Source organism: Oryctolagus cuniculus, chromosome 16 (assembly GCF_051225735.1).
Source record: "Oryctolagus cuniculus isolate XC-2025 breed Fujian yellow rabbit chromosome 16, ASM5122573v1, whole genome shotgun sequence".
Classification (NCBI taxonomy): domain Eukaryota; kingdom Metazoa; phylum Chordata; class Mammalia; order Lagomorpha; family Leporidae; genus Oryctolagus; species Oryctolagus cuniculus.
Window position 1 is genome coordinate 54,388,708 of NC_142882.1, and position 26,343 is coordinate 54,415,050.

Sequence of the window (26,343 nt, forward strand, 5' to 3'; positions counted from 1 at the left end):
GAGTCAAACATGTTTTGGTGCTGTGCTCTGAAGTTTCCTAATACAAAGTTTACCCCTCCTAAATTCTCAGCAGAGCCTCAACCTCTCACTTCTGTAGCTAGAAATTCATAGTACAGTCCTCTTACAATGCTGGCCATCCATGTCTCTTCCTGTTATAGCTTCTGAGTTAACCAGGCCAAGTTGAATAATAGTGAGAATACATTTTATCCAAGCTGTATGTTTAATGCCATTCTGCTATTGAGGTCCCTTCAAGGTTGGCTTCAGCTCAGCACTATCAGCCTACTGTAGCTACTTAAGCACATTAAATGTTTTTAAAGACATCAAAGTAGCTAAATTTACACAAACACACCATCTTCAACACATTATACTTGTTTTGGTAATTCACTTACCTCAAGAACTTGACAGATTTTTAAGGGGCATATTAACCATGTGAACATGCCTGCATTTTTGATAAATGCCAAGCTCAGGCTGACCAGTTGTATTTTCTCCCTTCAAGAGCCAAACTTCCTTGAGAACCATCAGCAGTGACCCTAGAATTGATTCCTTCACAACTTCCCCTACGTTAAGCTCCCAGTATTTGAAATATACTTTCATGCTCAGATAAAATTGCTTTGTGTAGATGTGCCAAACTGAGCTGCTGAAAATGCCTTGTGTACATGTTTCACTGCATCAGAAGCACTTCTGTTAGCCAGCTTTAAATGTGGTTCCCAAGGACCCTTAACCTCTTATACATCCATGGCACTGCAAACAACCACTCACCACCACCCCCTGTTGCCATGTCAACAGCATGTTAAGAACATATGACTTCTAGGGTGAATTATTTGGCAACTTCTTTCCTTTGTTCTTTAGGACCACCAGTCTGGAGGACGGTTAATAGCGTATCAAGATTTCAGCCCCTGTTGGTAGGCCATTCTGCATGTGAATCTTCTAACTTGTCAGGTTTGTGAGCCAAAAATCATACAGCTAATCACAGATGAGATCAGTTGCTCTAAGTGTCAACATAATGTTATGTAGCAATAAGACTACCTTAATTTAACCTTCAAATGAAACTGCTCCATACACAATATGCATAAAGGAAAAACAGATCAAATATTCAACATTACCTTTTAGGAAACTATCTTTGTAAACTGGTTCACGTCAACATATCATGCATCACCTTCTCCCCTGTTTGACTATTTCCCCTGACTAAATATTTTTAGTTTGCATATTCTGATTTTGTTAACTTCTTCAAAGTACTTTATCTCTGTCGAGTCCAACATTTTTTACAATTCCAAAGTCAATTTTCTAATGCATTTGAAGCCAAGTTTATACTCAAATACCCCATGGTTGAGTATAGCTACTATTTCAGGTATAAGACCACTCATTAATACTTGCTAGCCATCATCAGTTCAACTTACCTGTGACATAAACTCATTCAAAATACAGACTTGGCCATTGCTGGATAAATGTCCAATTATTCTATTTTGTAAACTCAACATTTTAATTATAATCATGGTCACTAAGTAAAAATGCAACAGAACTGACATTTGACAGACTAGTATGACAGAGTTTACATCTCAATTTTTGCCATCAGTCATATGACCACTCTAGCTGGATGAAACCCAAGGTTTCAAAACCACTACCATCAATTAAAAGCCAGAAAACTGTAGCCATATTCAAACGCTGAGTACAGTGGGTAAACAGCATTTTATTAGGGACAGCCAATAATGCCCACAATGCTTTTCTGAAATGTGTCTAATATTGAAAAATAAAATGGAAATATGCATACCTTTGTTTAACTGCTTTAAAAATTTAGGGGATGGTAATCTTTTAGACAACTAAACGTTTATATAACAAGATTCACACATTTTATGTGTAAACATTACACCACGTGTTTGGGTACAAAAGTATTTATTTTATAAACTTTGTATTTAAAATAGAACTTTAATCTCTCTACTCACAAAACCTAATTAAAAACATGACACATTTATCTCTGGCTAATTTGAGAATGTTAGTTTTACAAACAACATTCATTTTTAATTTTTAAAATGAAGAACCTGTACTAAATGAAGATTTTGTTTTTATCAGAAAACATTTCCCTTTTATCTTAAGAGTGCTTCTTAAATGAAGGCACCAACAAGAACTACTTTCAGATGGTACAGAATTTCTTATTTCTTGAAGACTCTGTGGTTGACCACTTCTTCATTAGTTACCTGCAGCAAGACACCTTCCTGCCAAAGGAAAAAAAAAGTATCTGAAGAAGTTTATCATGTTTGTCCAAAGAACCTAAATAACTTCAGTGGTGGTCTTAGATCAAAGAAGCCTCACTGGTGCATATAGAATAGGCTGTGACTATCACAATCCTGAAAAGGCAATAAAGCCAGGCAATCAAACTGATGAATAATTTAAGGCTTGAATTTTAGCAGCCAACCTACATCTTTCTGTAGGGTAGGTCATTGGGAAACAATTACATTTTAACCCAATTACCTTGTACTGGACAGAATTTACCACTATGCAGTCACTTTACACATATGCATAAAACTATTATCTGAAAACAGATTCAATCATTTACCCTACCTTCTCTTTCAGCCTTATCCTGACAAGCATGTAATAAAGCTAGAACCATAAAGTTACAGAAAAAAAAATCCTTTATTTTAACAATAAATTTTAAAAACCCTAGTTCTTTTAAACGCTCGATCCAAGAAATGTGAATACAGAGGGTGTAATGATGGGAAATTTCATGATTTATTGAACTTGCAGCCTAACTTTTACCTACCATTTTACTACCAACACCACTGAAGGAACCAAGAAAAGCTTTATTAATGATCACTTGGCTTGCCTCAGCTGTTGAAATGAAGCACTTTACAGTCTTTGTGGCAGCAGAATATACTTGTCCATGGTTCATATCAATGCTAAAATTCCAGCAGGGAAAAAAATGATATGTTAAGCACCTGAATCTTCATGGAGGGAGAGGGGATGGGAAAGAAGGAAAAAAAAGGGAAAACAACCAAAATAATTTAAGTAAATGACAGATTGGAAAACAGGGTTCATAAAAATTATTCTCTCAAGTTGAGTTTATAAATTGTTAAACTCAATTTATAGCTATGTTACACTACATAAGAACCACTATACTGAAAGACCATTGAAGAGTATTAGTTTATCTTTTAGGGAGGAAAATTAAGAAAGGAAAAGTAAATAAGATCTTACCTAAAGAAGTTTAACTGAAGCTTAGAACTATTTTGCTCTACACCCTCAGCTTTCGTTGGCATCCTTATAAACTACTGTAGTTAAAGCTTTGTAGAAACAGCACAGTTTTTTAAGACTGGCTGAACTTAGTAGCCGTCAAGAGTTCTCTTGTACTAGACCTGTGTCCCTGAAGAGTACCTCGCTGGGGTTATTTCCTTTCCTTGCATTGAAGAAGCAGCATCTAAAAGATCTAAAAAGGTGTTTCTCCTTGCAGAGATATCCCTTAAGTCATCTAGATAATTTAATCCTGATGAATCGCAGACAACACACTTACATCTGACCAGCATTTATCTTACACAAATATAACAACAGCTTTGCAATGGACCTTATTTATACTACCCCCTCCTTAACTTATTTAAAATAAAAAGTCTATAATTACACAATTTCCTTTAGAATTTATTTTATTAAATCATAAATGTACAACAGCTTCTTAACTCTACACACGCACTTAAATTTTTTTAAAGGAAAAACGTTATGTCTTATTACACCATGATCCTGGCTAATAGCTTTTCAAAACTTTGAGAAAAATCTTAAAAAAGGTTTCACATGTCACCTGAAACTTACAAATTTAACATTATCAAAGGAATGCTTCTACACTCTTACAAAGACCACTAGAAAGAAACAACAATTAAAAAGCTAAGAAACTGTCTCAAAGGCATTTTTTTTTTACAATCCTTCCTCCACAGTAAGGTAATGTTATTAAATAATCCAATCCATTCACAAAATGGCTCTCTGCATCTGCTCTGGTGTCTTCTGCCATATCACTGCATATTTATGCATGACTGAGATAAGAGTTTCCTTAACATTTGTTATTTCGATAACCTGAAGCTGTTCTGTTACCTCTGGGCTCTCATCCTCTCCTATTTATACAGTGAAGCCTGTTTCAACAGAAGTAAAGAGTAAAAAAAAAATAGGTTATGAAATTATCCATCTACCCAGATTTTAAGGAAAGATAACATGATCCTAAAAAGCTTTTACTCCTGCAGCTAGGTCTCCCAAGATAATAATAATTGTAAAACTCAAAAGCTACTTACCCAAGGCAAAGAGAAGAAGCTCAATATCGGCTCCTCCCACCATAACCCCCACTTCCTCCACTGCCTCCTGGACCATAGTTTCCTAACAAACAGCAAGAGAAAGCAAACTTACTTTGATTTCCCATGATTAGCTACCGTAAGGCTGTGGTTAGTTAACTTTATCTTTTAAAGGGTCTTCTGACACCATCTAGATTGTTTACTACTCACAGGAGACAGGAAATCTCTGTAGCCCCACTAAAAACTTCCTCAATGAGAGGAACACTGGTTCGAATACAGGTTTAGAATTTAATTTTCAAAGGGGCTCTTACAAACCTGTGTCATTTGCCATGTACTCAGTATCTATCTTAAATAATTAAGCAAAGAAAACAGCATCCCCAACCCAAATATCATTCTTTACAGTACTGAACTAGAATTCTACCTCCATTGCCTGAATCACCAATGCTGATGTTATGATTTTCTGAAGTAATTGTGACAATTTCTGCACAATTTCTCAGTAACCTTGCATATGGAAACATTACTCAAATGTAAACATAATTAATGTTATCTTCACTACTGTTATCAAAGACTATATCACTAAAGAATCTATAAACAATCTCAATTTTTAGTTATAAATTACCTCCACCATATGGTCCCCCCATGTTTCTGCTACCACCAAAGTTTCCACTCTTCATTGGACCGTAGTTAGAGGGTTGCTGGTTGTAATTTCCAAAATCATTATAATTTCCACTTCCGTAATTTCCTGTTAACAAAATTGAATACTAACAAACTGGAATACTAACATAGTGGGCTGCAGAACATTAAACCGTTGACACATACTTGATATCTAGGACAAAGCCCTCACAGAAACAAATTAGAATACAAATCACCTATCTAAAACTACAATTTTTAAAGGTATCTATTGACAACATTGAAATATTAAAGGGCATTCATTCCGATCCAAATTCCCATATAAAGGTTGCAGGTGAATTTATTACCTCCTCCATAGTTGTCATAACCACCTCCGTAGCCCCCACCCTGGTTGCCATATCCAGGTCCTCCACCACCATATCCTCCTCTTCCTCCTCCATAACCAGGGCTACCTCCAAAATTGCCACCTATTATAAAATAAGCCTTTAAGTCATTACTTAGTATTTTCAATGCCATTTGAACGGTCTTATCATACCCATTTCCAGCTTTCCAATACACATACTTTGAAGTAAAAAATTAGTTCTGTGGTATCTCCTCTAGAACAGCTTCAAGTGGAAAACAATTTGCAAGAAGCATTAAGGTACTTACCATAGCCAACAGAATGAAGCTATTTATAAAAACGAAAGCTAATAATGATCCCTCCTCTGGAAGGTATGGTAAAATACTGGTTGTGCATTTTGGACAAGAGTTGTGGGGCCAGGTTAGTCATGATATTCTGATTGATGGAAAGAGCCATATCCTTCTACTGGCCCAAAAGATTAAGTTCTCAAGGAAACAGGAACTGAGAACTCCATCTTTGAATTATGAAATGCTATATCACATTCTTAATATGCTCACCACCTTCACTAGAAATGGGAGACGATCAGGAATGAAACACTCATGTTATTCTGAACTCCTTGAAACTGGTCCAAGAAGTCTCCAATTACTGGCATTAAATACAAACTTAGCACTTCTAAACGCAGGAATAAGGTCTACTACTAGAGCTCAGTTTTAAACACCAACCTCTTTCTGTACTCAAAGCAACAAGTGAAATCTAACACTCAACATGTGTCAACCTTATCTGTACCCAGGAACACACTTGTATACTTTGGACAAATTCCCTAAGTGACTCTTGGGAGTTATCATAGGGGACCTATTTTCTACTTGGAAGACTAAACAACCGCTCTTACATAGGTGATTCCTTCAGTGTGGATTACACAAAAACTGCATGGATTTCAACATTTTTACCCCAAAGTACACTAACTAGTTTTAATGACATTTCCCATGAACCTTCATACACTCCCCTTGTATTTAGTCAGGTTCAATGGTCTCCCCATCAGAAAAACACAGTAACTATCAGATCACATTTAGGCTCCCCTTTTTGCTTGAGATACAATGATAGCATCTTCAGATTCTTTTGTAAAATCCACCCATGTTTTCACACTATATTAACCCCTATATGTTTCTGTTAAACTACTAATAGCTGAGATGCAAACCTAGTAATAAGAGAAAAGCCAAACCCACTGTACCACTATGACCTATTAAGTAGAAACAAAAAAAAAAATCAAAAATTGCAATATATACATATCAGGAACATATATAGTGTCATTCGAACTTAGTAACATAAATGAGAAAAAAAATCTCACCTCCAGGTCCTCCTCCATACCCATTATAGCCATCTCCAAATCCACGTCCACTTCCATATCCATCTGTTAGGGGACACAAGAGTTCATGGGTATTACATCTCAGTTCTTATTCAATATTAAGACCCATTTCCCCCACATCCTCACTAATGCCTCAGGATTCAATCAAAAACCTTACAACAAGGAGATAATTTATGCTTCTCAGATAACTGTTTAACTTTTGGGATAGTGCTCAGCAAGCCTGAACTTAAGAAACACACTATTTTTAAGCTTCGGCAATGACATTTTGCTTTTTATAAGGCACTATGGTTATGCTATATTACAGCAGATTATGCTGTAAGCCGCTAATATGGCTTGCCAGCCACATCAGAACTCACTTATGCCATTGATATTTCTTTTATTTCTACAAACAAGGTTCCAAAACATTAATCTAGGTTTTATGCCCTCCTTCCAATAAGAAGCCAATCATAGTATTTTAAAATTAAACTTATTTCAACACTTACCAGATCCTCTAAAATTACTTCCTGGCCCTGGTCCAAAATTCCCACCACCACCACGTGAATCTCCAAAACCAAAGTTACCTATAATAAATGGCCTTGTTATTAAAGAGCACTTAGATAAATAAAAAGAAATGAGAAAAGGGAATTATGATTACCTCCTCTTCCACTCCTAGAACTCTGGACTTCTTGCATTTCTTGTCTAGACAAAGCCTTTCTTACTTCTGCATTATGACCATTGATGGTGTGGTACTTTTGCACTGTAATAAAAAAAAAAAAAAAACCCAAACTATTAAATCAATACCTTTCAATATTAATCAATTAGAAATTTACCTTTAATGACTGTTTACTCCAAGAACCACACACCTACTGCTTAGACACTTACATACAATTTTATCCACAGGATCATGGTCATCAAAAGTAACAAAGCCAAAGCCTCTTTTCTTCCCAGACTGCCTATCAGTAATTATTTCAATGGTATCAATTTTTCCATATTCTTCAAAGTAATCTCTAAGGTGATGTTCCTCAGTATCTTCTTTAATTCCACCAACAAACAGCTTCTTCACAGTTACATGAGCCCCAGGTTTTCCAGATTCCTACAATGGGGGAAAAACCATACAAGACTGAAGGCGGACTTCACACTATACCTGCTTACGTTCATCCCATGATAAAGCGCCAGGTTAATCAAGAGCTTCATCTTTTCAAAGATCAACCTCAACTTAGCAGGGTGAGATTCTCATGTTCCACACATCAGAGGATCCAAGGTCCAAATTCCAGCTTCCTAAGGCAGACCTTGGGAGGCTTCCATGATTGTTCAAGTAGTTTGTTCCCACCTGGGAGATCTAGACTGTTTTTGGTTCCTAACAAAAAACCCCTACCAAGGGGCTGGTGCTGTGGCACAGTGGGTTAAAGCCCTAGCCTGGGGCACCAACATCCCATATGGGTGCTGGTTCTAGTCCTGGCTGCTCCTCTTCTGATCCAGCTCTCTGCTACGGCCTGGGAAAGCTGTAGAAGATGACTGCCTGAGCCCCTGGGCCCCTGCACCAGCATGGGAGACCTAGAGGAAGCTCCTGGCTCCTGATCGGTGCAACTCTGGTCGTTGCAGCCATCTGGGGAGTGAACCAGGGGATGGAAGAACTCTGTCTCTACCTCTCTAACTCTTTCAAATAAATAAAGTAAATCTCAAAAAACAAAATACTCCTACCATCAACAAAAAAACTTTTTGAGCTTGACTTTAACTCTTTCATAAATCACTTTCTAAACTTTAACAGGATAGTTTTTTTTTTTTAATTGCACAATAAAGGGTCATGTTTTGCTTACTTCTCTTGCTACAGCACGCTTTGGCTCAACCACTCTCCCATCAATTGAGTGAGGTCTTGCAGCCATGGCAGCATCAACCTCAGCCATGGATGAGAAAGTAACAAAACCAAATCCTCTTGATCTTTTGCTTGCAGGATCCCTCATCACCTTGAAAACCAAAGGGGAAATATTTGCATTAAACATCATTTTTTATTAAATACCATATTGTAATATTTTTAAGCTTCACAACACTGACAAACTATAGTCTGCGTGATTCACTTAACATTTTGAACAGAATACTGGGCGTCTGAAGTCAGACATCCAGCTAACGTACCACACAATCTGTAAGTTTTCCCCATTGTTCGTAGTAGTTCCTCAAACTTTCTTCTGTGGTTTCAAAGCTTAAGCCCCCAATAAAGAGTTTACGGAACTGTTCCTTTTCTCTCTGTAAAGGAAAACATCATTTCAACTTTTATTTACATTTTCCTCTTTGTATGCAGGAAATTAAATTCTTAAATATGAGGTGACCTGCTGGCAGAGTACCTTTTTCCTCTCCAAAGGAACAGTTTCTAAAGTTTTCTGGGGGGGAAAAAAAAAACTTACATCAAATTTAAACCATATGTTAAACTGCATATTAGTTGTGTTATACCAAAAAACTGCCTAACTGCTATTAAACTATTTGCTTCAAAATCATTAACGCTTAATCTAAATGCACACATTAAATTAACTTAAAAACAAACAGTATTACTTTTTAAAAACATTGAGAAAGGAACAATCTTTTCTGTGGTCCCTGAATGATTACTAAAGGTTTCTTATCAAATTTCCACAAATTACGTAACTTAAACCTACAAGTTATTTACTCAGTTTATATAACATAAAACTTCTGGTTCTTTACTTAAGACCCAATTTCCATAAGCTGCCCCTCACCCCCACCATGGTGATTCTAAGTATCTCCACCAAAAACACTACAAGATGATTCAAATTTCCAAACATTACAATTCTCAATTTAGAAAAAACTTATACATTCAAAATATGCATAAAAGGAACTCTAATCTGTGCTGTAACATGGCAAATTTTATTTTTGAGCAGCATGTAAACCTTACAAGTTTAAAAACAATTTTTGGTTGGCAGCACTATTTCATATCTGAAATTCTCAGCTAACCATCATCTATACATAAAAAGCATTCAACTGAAATAGTTCCACATTTTAGTTATATACATACTCTAACACTAGCCTTTATTCCCCCACAATCCATTAAAGATGGCAAAAGCTCAGCTTATTGAACTTGGTGGCCTATTCGATAAGTAAAACACATTAAATCACAAATTTTACAGGGCAGAAAGAAAAAAATCTGAGCTGTACTCCTACCATCTGCAAACTAGTAAAGAAATGTGTTGTATTAAGCAGCTCTTTATCTTAGCAGTTATCAGAGTGGTTCATTAAACCTGTTTTTTTACAAGTAAAAAAAAAAAAAAAGCCTTGTTCTTAGTAAGCTGCATTACGATCTCAATCCCAGTTTTGAGGCTGTCAACGCACTCAAAGAGAACAGACGTGAAAGCCAACTCAGATTTTTCTCCCTACACAGTTAAGAGCTCCCTGGATTCTGCCCAAACTGGGAAGGGAAAACTCTTGAAATTATCAAACTACTCCTAGGAGCCATGCAGATAAGTATCTAGCAAGATCGGCAGTTGCATTTTCCAGCTAATTTTACTCTAAATATCCAGCAAAAAAGGCTTCTCTATGAGATATATATCTATCTACAACAATCCTTACCAATCTCTATAAAAAAGCAAAAACTCATTACTTACCTCATAGTTTTTTCCAACTTACCTGATGTGCACTATCGATTATAAACAAAGTTATTGTACAAACGTGCTTAGGGCCAAACAAAAAACCAGGTAGAACCCCTTCGCTCGAGCCCTTACGCTTATCAATGTAATCATCAACCACGATTGCAAACATAAATGAGAAAGGCAAGTGACAAAGTTCAAATACCCCGCGGCCCAGGCGGTGAATATCGTAGAGCACGCGCTGGGGGACTGAGTCATGTTTTTAACCAAAGCACAGCTACGCATTAAGTCCTTTCCAGTTCACCGGCCTCCCAGCTTCTGCCTTCGCCCCTGGTAAGGGACGAAGCGTGGTCTAGCCCGGGAGAGGTTACACTTCCCAGGAAAAGCATTGAAAACACGGCCGAGTTCTGCCTTTCCAACCACCCTGCTCGACACTCCTTCCTCTGCCCCTCCCGCAGCCGCCACCGTCGGCGCTGCCACGCTCGTACACGGCTCCCGTTTGCTCTCCTCCTAGTTCCCTGCAATTCCACGGCCTTCTCCATCCCTGCAGACCCCGAGGAGGCCGTAATTCCAAGAAACGAGGCTGGAAGGCGCCACAGCTTCTTAAGAGGCGAGCCGGCTCGTGTGAAAACCGGCCCAGGGCTGGGGGCCTGCGCCTCCCCGGACCGGCGCCCGCCGGCCCCGCAGAGCCACCCCCCTGCTCCGCGGCTCCGGGACGCCGTGGCGCCATTTCAGCGAGGGCAAGGCACGGAGCCTGTAATCAAGTGCGCAGGACCTGCAAGAGCCAAGCTCACAAGACACTCGCCACCCACTTCGAGACGACGGCCACCCGGCGCGAAGGCAGAGCCCAGGGGTTCAAGCCCGGATGCGCTTTCCAGGGGGGCCCCGCGCCGCGCGGACCGGGGGTGTTTTAAAAGAAAAACAACGCCGCGAGGAAAGAGAACCACGAAAATGGCGGCCGCCAAATCCGGTTCCCGGGAGAGGGGGAGGGGAGGCTCCGCAACCGCGATCACGAGGGCCCGCCGAAACGCGACGACGCGTGGCCGCCGCCCCCCAACCCCATCCGCGTGCTCCCCGAGGTGGGCGCCAATGCCCGCCCCGGCGCCCACCTTCGCCGAAGCGGGGCGGCGTCCGCCCGCGGGCGCGCCCATCCCCCACCCGCGGCCCAGGGAAATGGCGCCGGGAGGCTGGCGCGGAGGAGGCGCTCGCGCACCCGACCGCCGTGCACCCCGCTCCCGACCACCCGTACCCCCACGCCGCCGCCGCCGCCCGCAGCGGCCCCGGGCCCGCCGCTCTCCCGCGCACGCAGCGGGCCGACCGCCGCCGAAGGAGCCGATCGCCTGGCCATGCCCTTGCCAAGAACTCATTGATTTCAAACCCGTTACCTCCATCGCGGACTCAGTCGCCTCAGCCCGATTTCCCGCAGCCGAGCGAGATGAGAGAGATCTCCGCGGACGAACGCGAGCCGGACTCGTCCTGGCGCCGGGCTGAGCACTGCCGCAGCTCGAGAAACAACACCGCCTGCGAGCACCTCCGCCCGGGGCCCGGCGCTGCTGCCGCTGCTGCCACTGCTGCTGCTGCTGGAGCCGCTGCCGCCGCTTTTCTAGAACCTTCCCCCGACCAACGCGTCTTCCTCTACGTCAGGCCGCTGCGTAAACGCCCTAACTGGCGCCAATGGCGGGAAGGCTCTCCGCCCCTCTCACGCCAAGTGCGCAGTCCCCGCCCTTGCCGCCTGCGGCCGTGCCCGACGCCAGCGGCGTAGACGGGCTCCGGGAATGGCGGGAGGCTGCAGGCCTGCGCGTTACGCCCTCTCCGGATCGGGGCCAGCCCTCGCGTTAGCGCAGGGCAGGTGAGAAACGGTCACGCAGTTTGAAATGAAGGCTGCCGGGCGGAGCCTACCCCGCGGCGGCGCTCCCTGCGGCTACGCTTCCGACGATGCCATCCCCCTGCGGCCGCCTTGGACCCTTCGTGTCCCCCAGCCCCTTTCCCGGCTCGGAGGACTGGCTCAGCCTCTTCCGGAAACACCTGCCGGGACTTCAACTCGGCAAATTACTGTGAACGCTGTACCCGCCCAGTCCTGGCCCACATCACGCCCGGACCTCAGCAGCGAGCTTTCCTGAAGGGGGTCCTCGGCTCTCCGGCGCCCCCTCCGCCCAGCTCGGAGGCACCCACCCCTAGGGGCACGGAAGTGGGCGGAGCCTCGTTTTGGCGCCAGTCGCTGCAGCCGCGAGGCAGAAACGCTTCCGTCGAGCCCAGTCCAGTGATCCGTCCTAGCCCCTCCTCCCCGCAGGGACCGAGAAGCGCCACGGCACGAACGGTGAGCGCCGCTGCCCCGCGCTCCCGGCGGCCCCTCTGCCGGCGCGCGCGGCCGCAGCTCCGCCCTCTCGGCCGCCCGGCGTGGGCGGGGCCAGCCCCCCTCCGCGGCCCCGCGCGCCGCTCCCCAGCCCCCTCCCCCTCGGATGTGGCTGGAGCTTGAGGCGCGCAGGGCCGGAGACGCTGCAGCCCCGCGACCCGGAGCAGCTCGGAGCGGTGAAGTCGGTGGCTTTCTTTCTCTTTCACGCTCACTGGGTGGCGGTGCTTTAGAGTGCCCCCTGCACCCCGGGGACCCCGTAGTTCCCCGGCTCCCTGCCCGCCGGACCCCGCGTCCGCAGCTGCCGGGAGCAGTGCGAGGCGAGCGGAGGCCCCGCGGCGGGCCCGGCCGTGGGCCCGCGCCTTTAGGCAGTAGGGGCAGCGCAGGACCCGGCGAGGGTGGCGCGTGGGGGCGACGGGCGCCTGGTCTGCAGACAAAGCGTGCCTGTCCCCTCCCCCACCCGGCGGGCTGGGAGAGCGGGGCCTCCGGGGAGGGCGGTGCATTCCCTCGCATCCGCGAGGCCTGGCGGTGCGCGCGGCCCGCGGGCTGCTGCGGGCGCCCCGTTACGCGGCCGCCGCTCGCGGGCCCGGCGTGGGCCTGAGGTGCAGTGCCCTGGAGCCCCCCGCGCCGCGGCCTTTGTTTCTCCCCGCGGATGCGCTGACCACGAGGCCCGCGCTCCCGGGTGGGGGCGGGGGCCTGCGGCGTGGTTTCGCCCTCGAAGCGTCACGGCGCGGGGCCGCGGCCGCCGGGGGCTTTCCTCTCGCTTGTGGAGCGTCTGGGGGAAGGGGGAGGGTCCCTGAGCTGGGCTGCGGGAGAATTTCGTGGTCGCTTCGTGTTAGGTGTTTGTGTCATTGTACCCGGGCGTGAGCCGAGCGGTTTGTCCTTTAAAAAGCCGAACGTGGAGGGACGAGTGGGACTTGCAGCGGGGAGCGGGTGCCGGTGTGGCTCGGCGAGGTCTCCCTGGCCTCCGCCGGGTGGAATACTGCTAGACTCAAGCATGCGTCACTAATGGGCGAGGCAGGCGCTCGGATCCGCTGCTCCGAAATGGGTACCACTCCGTGGGGGTTGAAATCCAAGCCCAAGTTGTGTTTAGGTGTCCTTCGTCGTGCAAACTTTAACTGTCATGCATTTTTCTAGTAATAGCTCTTCAAGTCTGCAATAAAAAATGGCCTCCAATAAAACTACATTGGTAAGTTAACGAAAACCTACAGTGTGTAAGCATCTAACTCGTGTGTTTTCCCCCAGAGTTGTAACTTTGCAGTTCTGTGGTTGAGCAATTGACGTCCTCATTTCCCAACTGTCCCAGTGTGGGAGAAAAACGAAATTGGTTCATCGAGGTGTTCGCTGACTTGTCTTAATAGTGCCTGAATTCTTTAAAAAGACACCCAATCTTAGGACAGCACCATATGAATTTTGTTGAGTGTTTTTGTCTTGAAGCAAAGATGAAAAAAATGCAACGTGTGTAGACAAGCAGTAAAGGCACTGTTGGTCCGCATATTCCTTAGTCTACTGAATTCTAGATTTCTGTTAAGAATGCCCAGCCTGAAGAACAGGTACTTTGTGTACCTAGAGAAGAACAAAAGTCACTGGATCTTCCAAATTACTTTCGTCACTCTGTGTTGTTTGTACTTCTTTCTGTAAAATACGAAACCTTAACTCCTTGAACTGTCTTGACGCAAAATGAACAAAATCAAGTATATCCAAGGAGTAGATCTTCTCTCTCTTCTGAGCAGTATTTTCTCTCTAGCAGTCTTAAATCCAAGGTTTGCATTCTTGGGTTTCCTATTGAGCTATACAAAATGTGAAGTTTGAGAAAAGAGAGCATTGCAATATTCACATTAAAGTCATACAAAATTCAGAGTTTTGGTTCCCATGGAATTTAATTCTAGCACGGTGTGTTAATTGTTAATGATAAGCATATGAAGATTGAAGATGAGTGTTAAACTTTTTTTAAAGATTTATTTTTTTATTTATTTGAAAGGCAGAGTTACAGGGAGAGACGGAGAAAGAGGTCTTCCATCCACTGGTTCACTCCCCAAATGGCTGCAACGGCTGGGGCTGGCCAGGCCAAAGCCAGGTGCTTCTTTCCAGTCTCCCATGTAGGTGCAGCCAAGCATTTTGGCTATCCCCTGCTGCTTTCCCAGGCACGTTAGCAGGGGACTAGGATAGGAAGTAGAGCAGGCCCGACATGAACCAGTGCCCTTAATGGGATGCCAGCATTGCAGACTGCTGCTTTACCTGCTACGCCACAGTCCCACCCTGCATGTTAACACTTAAGTATTTTGATGCCCTTGAGTTTCACACTTAAAAAGGCCGAGTTGACTTATAACTTGTGCCATCATTAGATTGCACATTGTCGTGTACCTTGGAATACATTTATACACAAAATGTAGACTGTAGATGTAATAGTTCCCATATACAGGTTAAAAGGCATCAGTAATAAAAGCAGGCGGCATCTTGTTTCTCAGGATTAAGCTGACCCTGATCCATAACCAGTAAACACAAAGCATAAATAATTAAATTAGCTTTACCCTTGTCCTTCGCTTATTGGCTGGGGGGGAAAAAGCTATCTATGAAGCTTTGAGGATGAATATAGAGGCAGAGGGCAGACAAGCTGATGTTCCCAATAACTGAAATTGCTTTGGGGCAGGCTTTAGTGTCTAGAATTTATTGGCATTTAAGTATTTCCTCCTCTTGTACAGGATCACACATTGACTACCTTGGAAGTTACTGAACTTTATTTTAAAATAATTTAGTTAGTGTTCTAAGATAACACATAATAAAATTTAAGTGGGAAGCTGAGTGGATTTCTTTTAAATAATGAGAAATTTTTTTTGGCTAGAAAATTTACCTCATACATGGAAAACTGGTGACTTGAACCAGCATTTTAAACAAGAAAGGAGCACTTGAATTCATCCTTATGAAAGTCAGAGTAATAAAGATGCTGGGGGGGGTATGTCTTTAATCATAATGTGTTCCTTTAACATTTCTGAGTTTCTGAGCTCCTCTTGTTGCCTGCTCACTTCATGCACAGTACTGTTTAGATTTTCATTTAGGGTTTCCTATAAACCCATGTCTATTTCAGTTTCTCTTTTTCCTCCTATCATCATTCTTACCTCCTTTATACTGTACAGAGGCAGAAAACTGTTTGAGTAGGCCCAGCACTTAACGTATCTTGTTTAATGACAGTAGTAAAGCCTGCCTGGAAAAGGCATCCAACAAAGTCAAATGTTTTAAATCAAGCTGCAGAAATATTTAGAGATATTCCAGTCTTCCATCCTCTGGTTCGCTCCCCAGAAGGCAGCAACGACTGGGGCTGGGCCAGGCCGAAGCCAAGAGCGCCATCCCAGTCTCCCAGTGACCCAACCAACTGGACTCTTCTGCCCATTTTCCCAGGCACATCACCAGGGAAATGGCTCAGAAGTGGAGCAGCCCGGACATGACCCAGCACCCATATGGAATGTTGTCACAGGCAGGAGCTTTACCTGCTGCACTGCCAGCCCCAGTTTATCTTTCTTATATATAGGAGGGTACTTCAAGAAGTTTGTAGGGGAAAGTGGAATTACAAGTTTGTTTTGGTACAAAAATATGTGGAATCCATACGTAGTGTTTCAGAATGCACATCTTCTGTGACCTTCCTGAAATACTCTCGTTTCTGTGTGTGTGCGCCCCATATGCTTATGGAGCTTTAGTTGTCCTTTTGCAGTTTTGAGGGGTTTATTTTTTTAATTCTTAGGTAGTTGGGTTTTACATCCCTGTATCTGCATAGCTTTAATTCTCCACTTGCAGTTTTTAAGATTATTTATTTATTTGAAAGACACATAAGTGGATAAAGAGGGAGAGAGAGACATCTTCCCATCTGCTTATTCATTGTTCCAGGGTTGGGCCGGACCAAAGCCGGGGCCCAGGTACTTGGGCCATTTAACATTGTCTTCCTGGCACATTAGCAGGGAGCTGGATCAGAAATGGCCCAGTCAGGATTTGAACCAGCAGCATTTGCTGAGCCACGACTACAGCCGCTGCTATAACTTTTTTTATTTATCTGAAACAGATCTTCAGTCCACTGGGTTCACTCCCAAAATGCGTGCAGCAGCCAGGGCTGGGTCAGGCCAGAATCAGGAACTCTGTACAGACCTTCCATGTTGGTGGCATATCTGAATACTTAGGCTGTCATATGCAGCCTTCCCAAGTGCATTAGCAGGGAGCTGAGCCTTCCCAAGTGCATTAGCAGGGAGCTGGATCAGAAGCTGAGTGGCTAGAATATGAGACATGGGCATTCTCAGTGGTGGCTTAACCTGCACTACAGCACCTGACCAAGATGGGTTGGTTTTAAAATGCACATTACATTATGTTTTTTGTTTTGTTTTGTTTTGTTTTGTTTTGACAGGCAGAGTGGACAGTGAGAGAGAGACAGAGAGAAAGGTCTTCCTTTGCCGTTGGTTCACCCCCCAATGGCCGCCGCGGCCAGCGCACTGCGCTGATCCGATGGCAAGAGCCAGGAGCCAGGTGCTTTTCCTGGTCTCCCATGGGGTGCAGGGCCCAAGCACCTGGGCCATCCTCCACTGCACTCCCTGGCCACAGCAGAGAGCTGGCCTGGAAGAGGGGCAACCGGGACAGAATCCGGCGCCCCTACCGGGACTAGAACCTGGTGTGCCGGCGCCTTAGGTGGAGGATTAGCCTAGTGAGCCGCGGCGCCGGCAAAATGCACATTACATTATGGATATTCCCCCTCAACATCTTACTATTTACTATTGCAGTTTTAAATATTGTGGTTTTTTTTTTAACCTCCCTCTTTAAATTTGGTTGGCCACCAGTTTGGATTTCAAAGAAACCATAAAGGTTTATCATTTTAGAGAATTAAAACCATCTGACATTTTGGCCTCTTGAAGTGGCAGCATTCTAAATTTGTTCCAAGTGTTCAGGAATATTATCTCCAGATAATAGTTAATTTACTCATGGTCTCCATAGTCAACTCTGCAGTTGATACTAGGGTTCTGAACCATGCTCTCATTCTGCAGTTAACTGTTCTCTGTGTCACTGACACTTTGAATGTTGCTGTTTGGGTTAGTTAAGATCTCTCTACTACTACTCTGCTACTTAGTCTGTTGTCTTTATCATCCTATAATACTTCCTAGTCGATTGTTGCTGTTTTGTGGTTAAAATGAGTGGAAATTCTAATTAAATTGAGTCTTATAGGCTACCTAGAGATAGAACTGGGGGTTTTGATTGTGTCATTTGCAGGATGGTGGGTCAATATAAGCAATTAAGCCTTTAAAGCATACTCAAGAGAATCTTAACTTCCCTTTTGCTTTGTTTTAGCAAAAAATGGGAAAGAAACAGAATGGAAAGAGTAAAAAGGTCGAAGAGGCAGAGCCTGAAGAATTTGTGGTGGAGAAAGTATTGGACCGACGTGTAGTGAATGGGAAGGTGGAGTATTTCCTGAAGTGGAAGGGATTTACAGAGTAAGAAATCTTAGTGCTTCTTTATTGTGCATTTAATTGCACTTAAATGGCTTTAAATTTTATTTTTAGCCTGAGTCTGTTACCAGTTTTTCCATAGGTCTCTTTAAACTTAAAGACACCTTAATTCTAGGGTCTCTTATTTGAAGTCTGCTTAGAAAGAGTCCTTAGCCTACTGTTGAAACTCAGCAGATCGGGTGGAGACTGATTTATTACCCTGGAGAGTCAAATTTATAAAATCACAGAATGTAGTTTACTATGTAATTCATTTTGTTGTAGTTGGATATTGTACTGACTAGCATATCTAATCTACTCCTTTCAAACAAAGGGTACTAAAAATTCTTGAAGCTATTTGGTACAGACTGATACTCAGAATTTGCATCAGGACTGAAGTTTACCGTGTCCTAATCTCTAAGAGCTAGAGCCTGTGTTCCTTGTTAGGAGTTGCTCTCATAATCACTTTGTGAGCTGTTTCCTGAATAACTTAAACATGTAGAAATTACACTCTTCACACATGTTTATTGTACTAATCTACATGGATTCTTCTGCCTTAGACGACAGAAACAAGCTAAAGCTCCATGGGCAATAACAGGTAAAAAAGGTAGATAGGTGGAAAGCAGTAATTTCCTGAGCATGGTAGAGATGGGGACATGATATTGAGATGGTTAGGCCTCAGTAATTCTCACTACACTTTCTTCCACTGCCCACGTATAAAGCTGCCTCCATAGCAGTTGGGAATTAGGAGTTGAATGGAAGATTTAGGCTTCCCTGTTTTGCTATTCAATATACTTAGGTGAGCCTAAGTATATATCACAAATCCAGATTTTCACTAAAAATATTTCCTGCACATCAGATACCAGAACCAAACAAAACAAGTCTGTGAACTTAAAATTGGATTTAGCCAGTTTGCTAGAATCAATTGCTTTCACAAGATGGACAGTTTTTCTTGGAATCGTGTTTTACCCATCAAAACATTAGAAAATGAATGGATCCCTCCCTCCTTTTCTTCCCAAACCTGAGGTCACAGTATGATTGAAAACCTGCATGTGCAGTATATAGGTAATGTAGAAGTTTATGATGAAAATAACACTACAGAATGGAGACTTCCTAGTCAACCTGTGTGCTAATTTTGGAGCCTCAGGATATCAACAGAGCAAGTTAGTAAATGCCAGAGGCCAATAGCATCTTTCCTATCAGTTGTAAGATTAATTTCATTCCCTCTAGTTCCTGTGGGGCTTTGTGAACCAGAGCACAAAAAGCTAGCAAGCCTATCGCTAGTGTAGGATGATCTGACTTTTATCTTTGTTAATTGATACTCTTTCTTCACAGCCATTGTGAAAATTATATAGAAATGGTCATCTCAACTTTATGTTAAATTATGAATTGGGATTCTTTAACCCTAACGTGTCATAAAGTAAGCACTGCAGGTCTCTAACATCTCTGGGAGGTAGTACAGAAGCAGCAAAAGATAATATATTAAGCAAATGAGCATGACTGAATTCCAGAAACACTTTGTTTATGGATCCTGAAATTCAAATATTATGTAAATTTTCCCCCAACCATTTGAAAAACTAAAAGACATTCCATACAAAAGGCTGGAATTGACTTGGTTTGTCACTTCCTGCTTTATATTTATTTCCCATTTTGAGTACCCAGCAGAAATTGAAAATATAGTCTCACATTTGAGAATGCCTCAGAATTTTAAAATACAGTAGGGATCTTCAAAAAGTTAATGGAAAATGGATATTGTGCATGGATTTCAATTTTTCTTTTACCCCAAAATAAACTTTTCAATTTTATGTTCCTGTGAACTTTTTAAAAAAATGTTTATTTTATTTATTTGAAAGGTAGAGTTAGAGAGAGGGAGAAAGAGGTCATCAATCTGCTGGTTCACTCCCCAAATGGCCCCAAAAGCCAGGGCTGAGCCAGGCTGAGGCCAGGAACCAGGAGCTGCTTCTGGGTCTCCCACATGGGTTTGGGGGCCCAAAGACTTGGGCCATCTTCCACTGCTTTCCAACACACATTAGCAGAGACTCAAACCAGCGCCCATCTGGGATGCCAGGTGGTGGCTTAACCTGTTATGCCACAATGTCAGCCGCTTTCCCATGAACTTTAGAAACACTCTTGTATTGGAGTACTGGAGATTCCAATCCCAGACGTAATTGGGGGTGGGAATTGGGAGTCTGCCATTTCATTTCATTACCCATTTGAGCGGCAGAGAGAAGAGCTCCCATTGCTGATTTCACTCACCAGATGCTGGCAATGGGTGGGAGAGTGGGGTAAGCCAATATCTGGGGATACTCACTAGTTCTCCCAAGTGGGCAGCAGGAACCCAATTACATGAGCCATCACTGCTGCTTTCTAGGATTTGCATTGGCAGGAAGTTGGAGTTAGAAGCCAGAGGCAGGAATTGAACCCAGACACTCAAGTGTGGGACATGGGTATCTTACCCACTTAGCCAAACATCTACTCTGGAATATACAGTTTTTGAAAGCCCTTATAGAAAAATTCTGATGTAGCTTGTCTGTGAAACTTAGAGAAATATAGGGATGCTTTGCAAAGTTTATTCATGGGAGCAGGCGTTTAGCCTAGCAGTTAGGATATTGGCATCCCACATTACAGTACCTGGGTTCTTTCCTAGCTCCTACTAATGCAGACCCTGAGAACCAATAATAATGGCTCAAGTAATTGTGTTCCTATTACCCAAGTGGGAGACCGAGGTTGAGTTCCCAGCTCTTGTCTTTGGCTCCAGTAACAAACGCCCAGGCTCTTGTGCATATTTGAGAGTGAACCAACAGATGGCAGCTCTCCGTCTCTCATTCTCTGCCTCGCAAATAAAACTTTAACAGAAAAAACGTTTGTTAAAAAACAGAATTGAAAGGTTGTTTTTTTTAAATCCATGCTTAGTTTTTTTTTTTTTTTTGTAATATTCATTTTCCATGAACTTTTGAAGACCTTGTGTATTATACTCCATTATGGTACTGGAATCAGGTTCACTTAAGCAGAGGTGAAATAGATGGCTCACTTAGGGCTATGAAAGCAGATCCAAGGAGATATAGGCAGATAACTCTCAAGAATACAGGCAGTAGGGCAGGAATGATTAGTATCTGCAGTACAGAGGACTTTTTTTGCAGATATCTATTAAGTGGATCCAGATGGTGGTGATGAACCATGTTTAATTGAATCAACATTTTTTTGCTGAACACAGTGCTGACAATACTTGGGAACCTGAAGAAAATTTAGATTGTCCAGAGTTAATTGAAGCATTTCTTAATTCTCAAAAAGCTGGTAAAGAAAAAGATGGTACAAAAAGAAAATCTTTATCTGACAGTGAATCTGATGATAGCAAATCAAAGAAGAAGAGAGATGCTGTAAGTATAAAACATGGCCCACCAGACTGGCTTTTAAATTAGAAGGTTGATGGCTTGACTTTTAAATATTCTTTCTTTAAAGCTCAAGGTACTTTTGAAATGCCATTAAGAAGACATTTATAGATGCTTAATACTTAGAACAAAAAAAGGATAGGCATTGTTGAACCTACATTGTACAAATTTGCAGTCAGTGCTTATGCCACTTAAGATGTTATGCTAGTACTGTTTTTGGTGGACTCAGATCTGATCCCTGCTCTAAGGTTGGATCACTGGAAGTCTTCCCATGGCAGCAGCAACAGTCCAGATAGCATATCTAGTAGCTGTAGTCCATTAGTGGCATCAACCACCAGAACATATTTTGGATATGGTCTTTGTGTTGCAAAGCAGTCCTTTTATTTAGAAATATATAGTCTTTGATAATAAACATTTCTTCATGTTTTACTGGTGTGGATTTAGACATTGAGTTGAATAACTATACATGTGATTTGATCCAGTCTTCTTTCACTTACGTCTCTGACTTTGGCCACATCAGGAAACCACTTCTGCACTTGACTCGAAAACATTATTCTTGCCCTGCCTAGTGGCCTAGCATGGCACTTGGGGGAAAGATCTGAGCACCTGGTTAATTTCTAGGCTCAGGTACTAAGTGTGTAGTACAGATTAAATTGGTAAAGGGACTTTGGATTTGGAATTAGATCGTGCAGATATTAGATGGCAAGAACATCAGACAAATCTAAATGGCAGACCTAGTAAGGTTATCGGTATTAGGCTATTTTACAGATCAGAAGCAAGAGGTTGGGTACAAATTGGGTTCTGAAAATGTCACATGCTCAAGAGAAGCATAGTTTAATAATACTTAGCCTATACTGAGCTCTTAACTTGTGCCAAGCAGTGTTCTAAATAGTTCAGTTTGCATTTTATATAGTAAAAGTGTCTAAAATATCTGTATCACAAAAAGGCTAATTAATTTGCCCAAGGTCACATAGTTTATGGGGGTAGAGCCATCATTCTAATGTAAGCAGTCTAGCCCCAGAGTCTGGGACTTTGTTATAAAAGGTGGTAGGAATAAAAGGTTTATTGATATCATCAGTTCTCAAACTTTGGGCCGTGAGGAGTCCTTTACACTATAGAAAATTACAGGGGGTCCCAAAATTTATATATAACTCAAGTATTTACTAGAAATTAAAACAAATTTTAAAATATTTGTTAAGAATAATAAATGCCAGTTGCATTTTAAACTTAATTTTAATATGAAAAATAACTTCTACAACAAAATTGAGTAGAGTGGTATTTCTGAGGATTCCTGGAAGTGATTTAAAATGTTGACTTACATGTGTTTATAATTGTTATTATTACCACAAATAAAAGAATTAGTTTTTCACTATACTTCTACACAGTCTGCCCTGGATGTCTTTTTTTTTTAATGACGGCAGAGAGATATCTTCCGTCTGCTGGTGCACTCCCCCTATGCCCACAATAGATAGGGCTGGGCCAGACTGAAGGCAGGAATCAGGAACTCCATCCAGACCTCCCATGTGGGTGGCAGGAACTTAGGTATTTGGACTTTCTAGGCAGGTTAGCAGAGAGCTGAATTGAAAACAGAGTAGCCATTGTACCCCAGCGTAGGGTGGGGTACCCCAAGCGGCAGTTTAACTCTTTGCACCATAATGTGCACTCCTCCCTGATGTCTTTGCATGAAGTGTGTTTTCTTGACTTGATTCAGAATGGTTTTTAGAAATTTAAATTTTATATATATATATATATTTGAAAGGCAAGGAGAGAGAGAGAGCTTTCATGCACTGGTTTGCTCTCCAAATGGCTGCAACCGCCAGGGCTGGGCTAGGTCACAGCTGGAGCCTGGAACGCAAACAGGGTATCCCAGGTGGGTTATAGAGATCCAAGTATGTCAGCCATCAACTGCTGCTTCCAGGGTGCTCATTAGCAGAAAACAAGGGCTGGACTCAATAAGGAATGTGATAGGCACTCTCATAGGGAATGTGGGCATCCCAAGTGGAGTCTTGACTGCTGTGCCAAATGCCCATACTGGAAGGTGATTATTTAAAAGTTACATTATCAGGAAGACAAGTTAGAAGTTGATATTCTTTGTTTGCTCTGAGGAAACATTTATGTGAATAATCATTTAACCTCTTCCAAACAGGCTGACAAACCAAGAGGCTTTGCCAGAGGTCTTGATCCTGAACGAATAATTGGTGCCACAGACAGCAGTGGAGAATTGATGTTTCTCATGAAATGGTAAGTGTGCAGGTGATTGCTAAATTTTAAAGTCAGGGTAAGTGGGCATGTTTTTTAAAAGTTTGTGATACTGTATCTGAGGAAGGTTTTATAGTTTCTGTCATTGATCATTTTTTGAAAGGGTGATTGTAGTTGTTTTTGCTAACAGAAATTATTTTGGCAAAAATTTCTTTTGTGACAAAATAAATTTCTTTTAAAAATGTTTATTTTGGGGCTGGCGCTGTGGCGCAGTGGGTTAAAGCCCTGGCCTGAAGCGCCAGCATCCCATATGGGCGCTGGTTCTAGTCCCAGCTGCTCCTCTTCCGATCCAGCTCTCTGCTATGGCCTGGGAAAGCAGTGGAAGATGGCCCAAGTCCTTGGACCCCTGTGAGACCTGGAAGAAGCTCCTGGTTCTGGCTTCGTATCAGTGCTGCTCCAGCCATTGCTGCCATCCGGGGAATGAACCAGCAGATGGAGGACTCTCTCTCTCTCTCTCTGTCACTCTGTAACTCCGCCTTTCAAATAAATAAAATCTTTTTATAAAAAAAGTTTATTTTTATTTGAAAGGCAGAGTGGCATCACCCATCTGCTGGTTCACTCCTTTAATGCCCAAAAGAGCTTGGGTTGGGCCAAGGTGCACAGTAACAGGAAGCTGGAATCAGGAGCTGAGCTGAGACTTGAATCCGGGCACTAGATAAGTGGATTAGGAATGCCCGCCCCCTAAATGTATCTTCTGATTCCATTTTCCATGAACTATTCCAAGTATCCTTCTGGAGCACTTAATACCTTTTGAGTAACTACTGAATTATTTCTTAAATGAACAGTTAAAATATGAGCTTTTAACTGAATTTTTTTCCCTTACAACAGGAAAGATTCAGATGAGGCTGACTTGGTGCTGGCAAAAGAGGCAAATATGAAATGTCCTCAGATTGTGATTGCTTTTTATGAAGAGAGATTAACTTGGCATTCTTGTCCAGAAGATGAAGCTCAGTAATTGTTTGCATTGTTTTTTTATATATATTTATATATATATATAAAATCTGGGTCTTGGTTTTCGATTTACTAGTGTGAAGAAATAACTACATTCTAATGAAAATCAAGTTTGATACATTGGTTTTGAAAGTAGTATTGGGGGAGTTGTTGTGAATTTTTTTATTTTTATTTTTTGCATCGATAGCACTGGTTACTTCTAACAGATAAAAGCTTTCTGTAGTTGCTTCCTTTATCAGAAAAGAACGTTTGCTTTTCTGAATATTGGGGAAAGTTGTCATAGTCAGTTCTTCAATCAGAACTTGATTTTAACTGATACTAAAGGACCATTCTGGGTTGTTGTATGTGTATACTTTTATAAATGGTTTTCTTTTTTTGTTTTTGTTTTTAAATTTTACCAAAAGAAAAACCATGGGAAGACCCATGTTTCTGAGGTTCCATCATTCTGAGCAACCTAAGAAATAAGTCCCTTCAAGTTAAACTGAAGATTTTCATGAAGCCATAACCTTTTAAATTAAATAGTTTGTAAGTCATTTGGACAAGTTAAATTAGATAATTTAAAAGAAGCCATATCAGAACCTGTATCTAAATCTATAGTCATAAATGCAATGGCTTATAAAAACTTTATTGGTACTAGTAGTCATCCCTCCCGAGATCAGAAAATAGACATCCTGGTGTGCTGTAATAAACTAAATAAGCAAGGTAAATGGACATTTGAATATTTGTTCTAGCGAGCCATTACTTTACAAACGCCAAAATCCCTATGCTGTATCTACTAAAAGGCCATGATTCATGGAATGACTAAGACTTGGCTCCTGAAAACCTGATCAGATTGTTAGACATTGGCATTTTAGGACCTGCTGGCATAAGTGGGTAAACAAGTGGTTGTAATCTAAATTATTGACCTGCATGTTTTGTCTTTGTCCCGTCTCATTCCTTACATGTAGGCTCAATCTTCGCGGTGTTTGGGTTACTGGTTCAGCAGATGCCAGGAAAAATAACTTTGTAGTAATCAGAATGTTATCCAACTGTATATTGTTTACTTTATTGTAAATACTGGTGAACAGTGGTCAATAAATAGTTTTATATTCCTTTATGTGATTTTTCTCTTTATCTGATTACTTTCACAATGGGCATAGAAACAGCTACATACACTTATTATTTCATTTTTATGAATTAGATGAAACCACTAGAGCATTAGAGTACATATCCCAGATCTTTGAGCTTGTGAGGTTTAGACTTTCCACAGAAACTAAAAGCAGGGAGATAAAAATCAGGTTAATGTGGTCCCTAAAAGTAATTCCTCATTGAAGTGAAAATTGGGTACTTAGAATCTAGCTCTCTGATGGGACTGGTTCAGAAGTGCAGTCCCATCTGCTGCATGTTGTGTCTCCTGACAGATCCAGCTCTGCTTTCAGCAGCGGAGTCACAGAAGAGAATACAGAACTTCTATTCATAGCAGTTGGTAGCCCTATGTGAAATTTTCTGAAGGACTTTTCTGGAAAGTGTTGTCCTTGTACATTCTCTCAGATACTCTGATTAATTTCTATTGGTACTGTAAACAAACGACTATAATGGCTTCAAACATTCATTGGTGCCTTTACAGTTCAGCATGTCTTATGGAGGCTCCCATGGCAGATTTGGTTTCTTGTCTTCTTTCCATTTATAGGGTCCAACTGCATCCTTTGGCTCCTGGCCCCCTCCATCTTCAGAACTGGCAGTCACTGTAGCATCTTCCATCTCATGTCTACCTTGGATGTGTGGTGGAAAGATGAAGTTATACTGT

The 26,343-nt window shown here is 42.3% G+C and overlaps 2 protein-coding genes across 24 annotated transcripts; one reads left to right on the top strand and one right to left on the bottom strand.

Moving 5' to 3' along the window:
- Window positions 1-1,667: 1,667 nt before the first annotated feature.
- On the bottom strand, window positions 1,668-11,760 carry HNRNPA2B1 (heterogeneous nuclear ribonucleoprotein A2/B1). Of its 18 annotated transcripts, none has more exons than XR_011383105.2 (14): window positions 11,541-11,760; window positions 8,908-8,943; window positions 8,699-8,809; window positions 8,386-8,532; window positions 7,451-7,661; window positions 7,224-7,325; window positions 7,072-7,149; window positions 6,572-6,634; window positions 5,234-5,353; window positions 4,876-4,998; window positions 4,260-4,341; window positions 3,187-3,415; window positions 2,756-2,891; window positions 1,668-2,210 (listed from the first exon to the last, which is right to left on the bottom strand). XR_011383105.2 is itself a non-coding variant. In XM_070059678.2 (12 exons), exons 1-11 carry the CDS (start codon window positions 11,544-11,546, stop codon window positions 4,280-4,282), a joined length of 1,059 nt encoding a protein of 352 aa, XP_069915779.1. In that variant the 5' UTR covers window positions 11,547-11,760; the 3' UTR covers window positions 1,668-2,210; window positions 4,260-4,279. The 18 variants fall into 18 exon arrangements, 6 of the variants coding, with proteins under 6 accessions (XP_069915779.1, XP_017199883.3, XP_069915780.1 ...); XR_016222565.1 differs by having other exon boundaries at window positions 3,187-4,103; XR_016222564.1 differs by lacking the exon at window positions 11,541-11,760 and adding an exon at window positions 11,265-11,516.
- Window positions 11,761-11,904: 144 nt separating this feature from the next.
- On the top strand, window positions 11,905-25,653 carry CBX3 (chromobox 3). Of its 6 annotated transcripts, XM_089315436.1 has the most exons (7): window positions 12,618-12,689; window positions 13,643-13,694; window positions 14,487-14,604; window positions 17,825-17,967; window positions 21,173-21,335; window positions 23,494-23,588; window positions 24,435-25,653. In XM_089315436.1, exons 3-7 carry the CDS (start codon window positions 14,545-14,547, stop codon window positions 24,559-24,561), a joined length of 588 nt encoding a protein of 195 aa, XP_089171562.1. In that variant the 5' UTR covers window positions 12,618-12,689; window positions 13,643-13,694; window positions 14,487-14,544; the 3' UTR covers window positions 24,562-25,653. The 6 variants fall into 6 exon arrangements, with proteins under 6 accessions (XP_008259771.1, XP_051708815.1, XP_069915781.1 ...); XM_008261549.5 differs by lacking the exons at window positions 12,618-12,689; window positions 14,487-14,604 and adding an exon at window positions 11,905-12,472; XM_002713725.6 differs by lacking the exon at window positions 14,487-14,604 and having other exon boundaries at window positions 12,537-12,689.
- Window positions 25,654-26,343: the final 690 nt, after the last annotated feature.

What these genes read in the sequence shown, in the direction of transcription:
- HNRNPA2B1 (XM_017344394.4), bottom strand. Translation starts at nt 11,306, where the DNA reads ATGGGCGCGCCCGCGGGCGGACGCCGCCCCGCTTCGGCGAAGGTGGGC. An exon ending in GAAAACTTACAGATTGTGTG is followed by an intron (nt 8,533 to 8,698) that starts GTACGTTAGCTG and finishes TTGGTTTTCAAG; the next exon opens with GTGATGAGGGATCCTGCAAG. An exon ending in AAGTAATTTTAGAGGATCTG is followed by an intron (nt 6,635 to 7,071) that starts GTAAGTGTTGAA and finishes GTCCCCTAACAG; the next exon opens with ATGGATATGGAAGTGGACGT.
- CBX3 (XM_070059680.2), top strand. Translation starts at nt 12,615, where the DNA reads ATGTGGCTGGAGCTTGAGGCGCGCAGGGCCGGAGACGCTGCAGCCCCG. An exon ending in GAGCAGCTCGGAGCGGTGAA is followed by an intron (nt 12,690 to 17,824) that starts GTCGGTGGCTTT and finishes GCTTTGTTTTAG; the next exon opens with CAAAAAATGGGAAAGAAACA. An exon ending in TTGATGTTTCTCATGAAATG is followed by an intron (nt 23,589 to 24,434) that starts GTAAGTGTGCAG and finishes CCCTTACAACAG; the next exon opens with GAAAGATTCAGATGAGGCTG.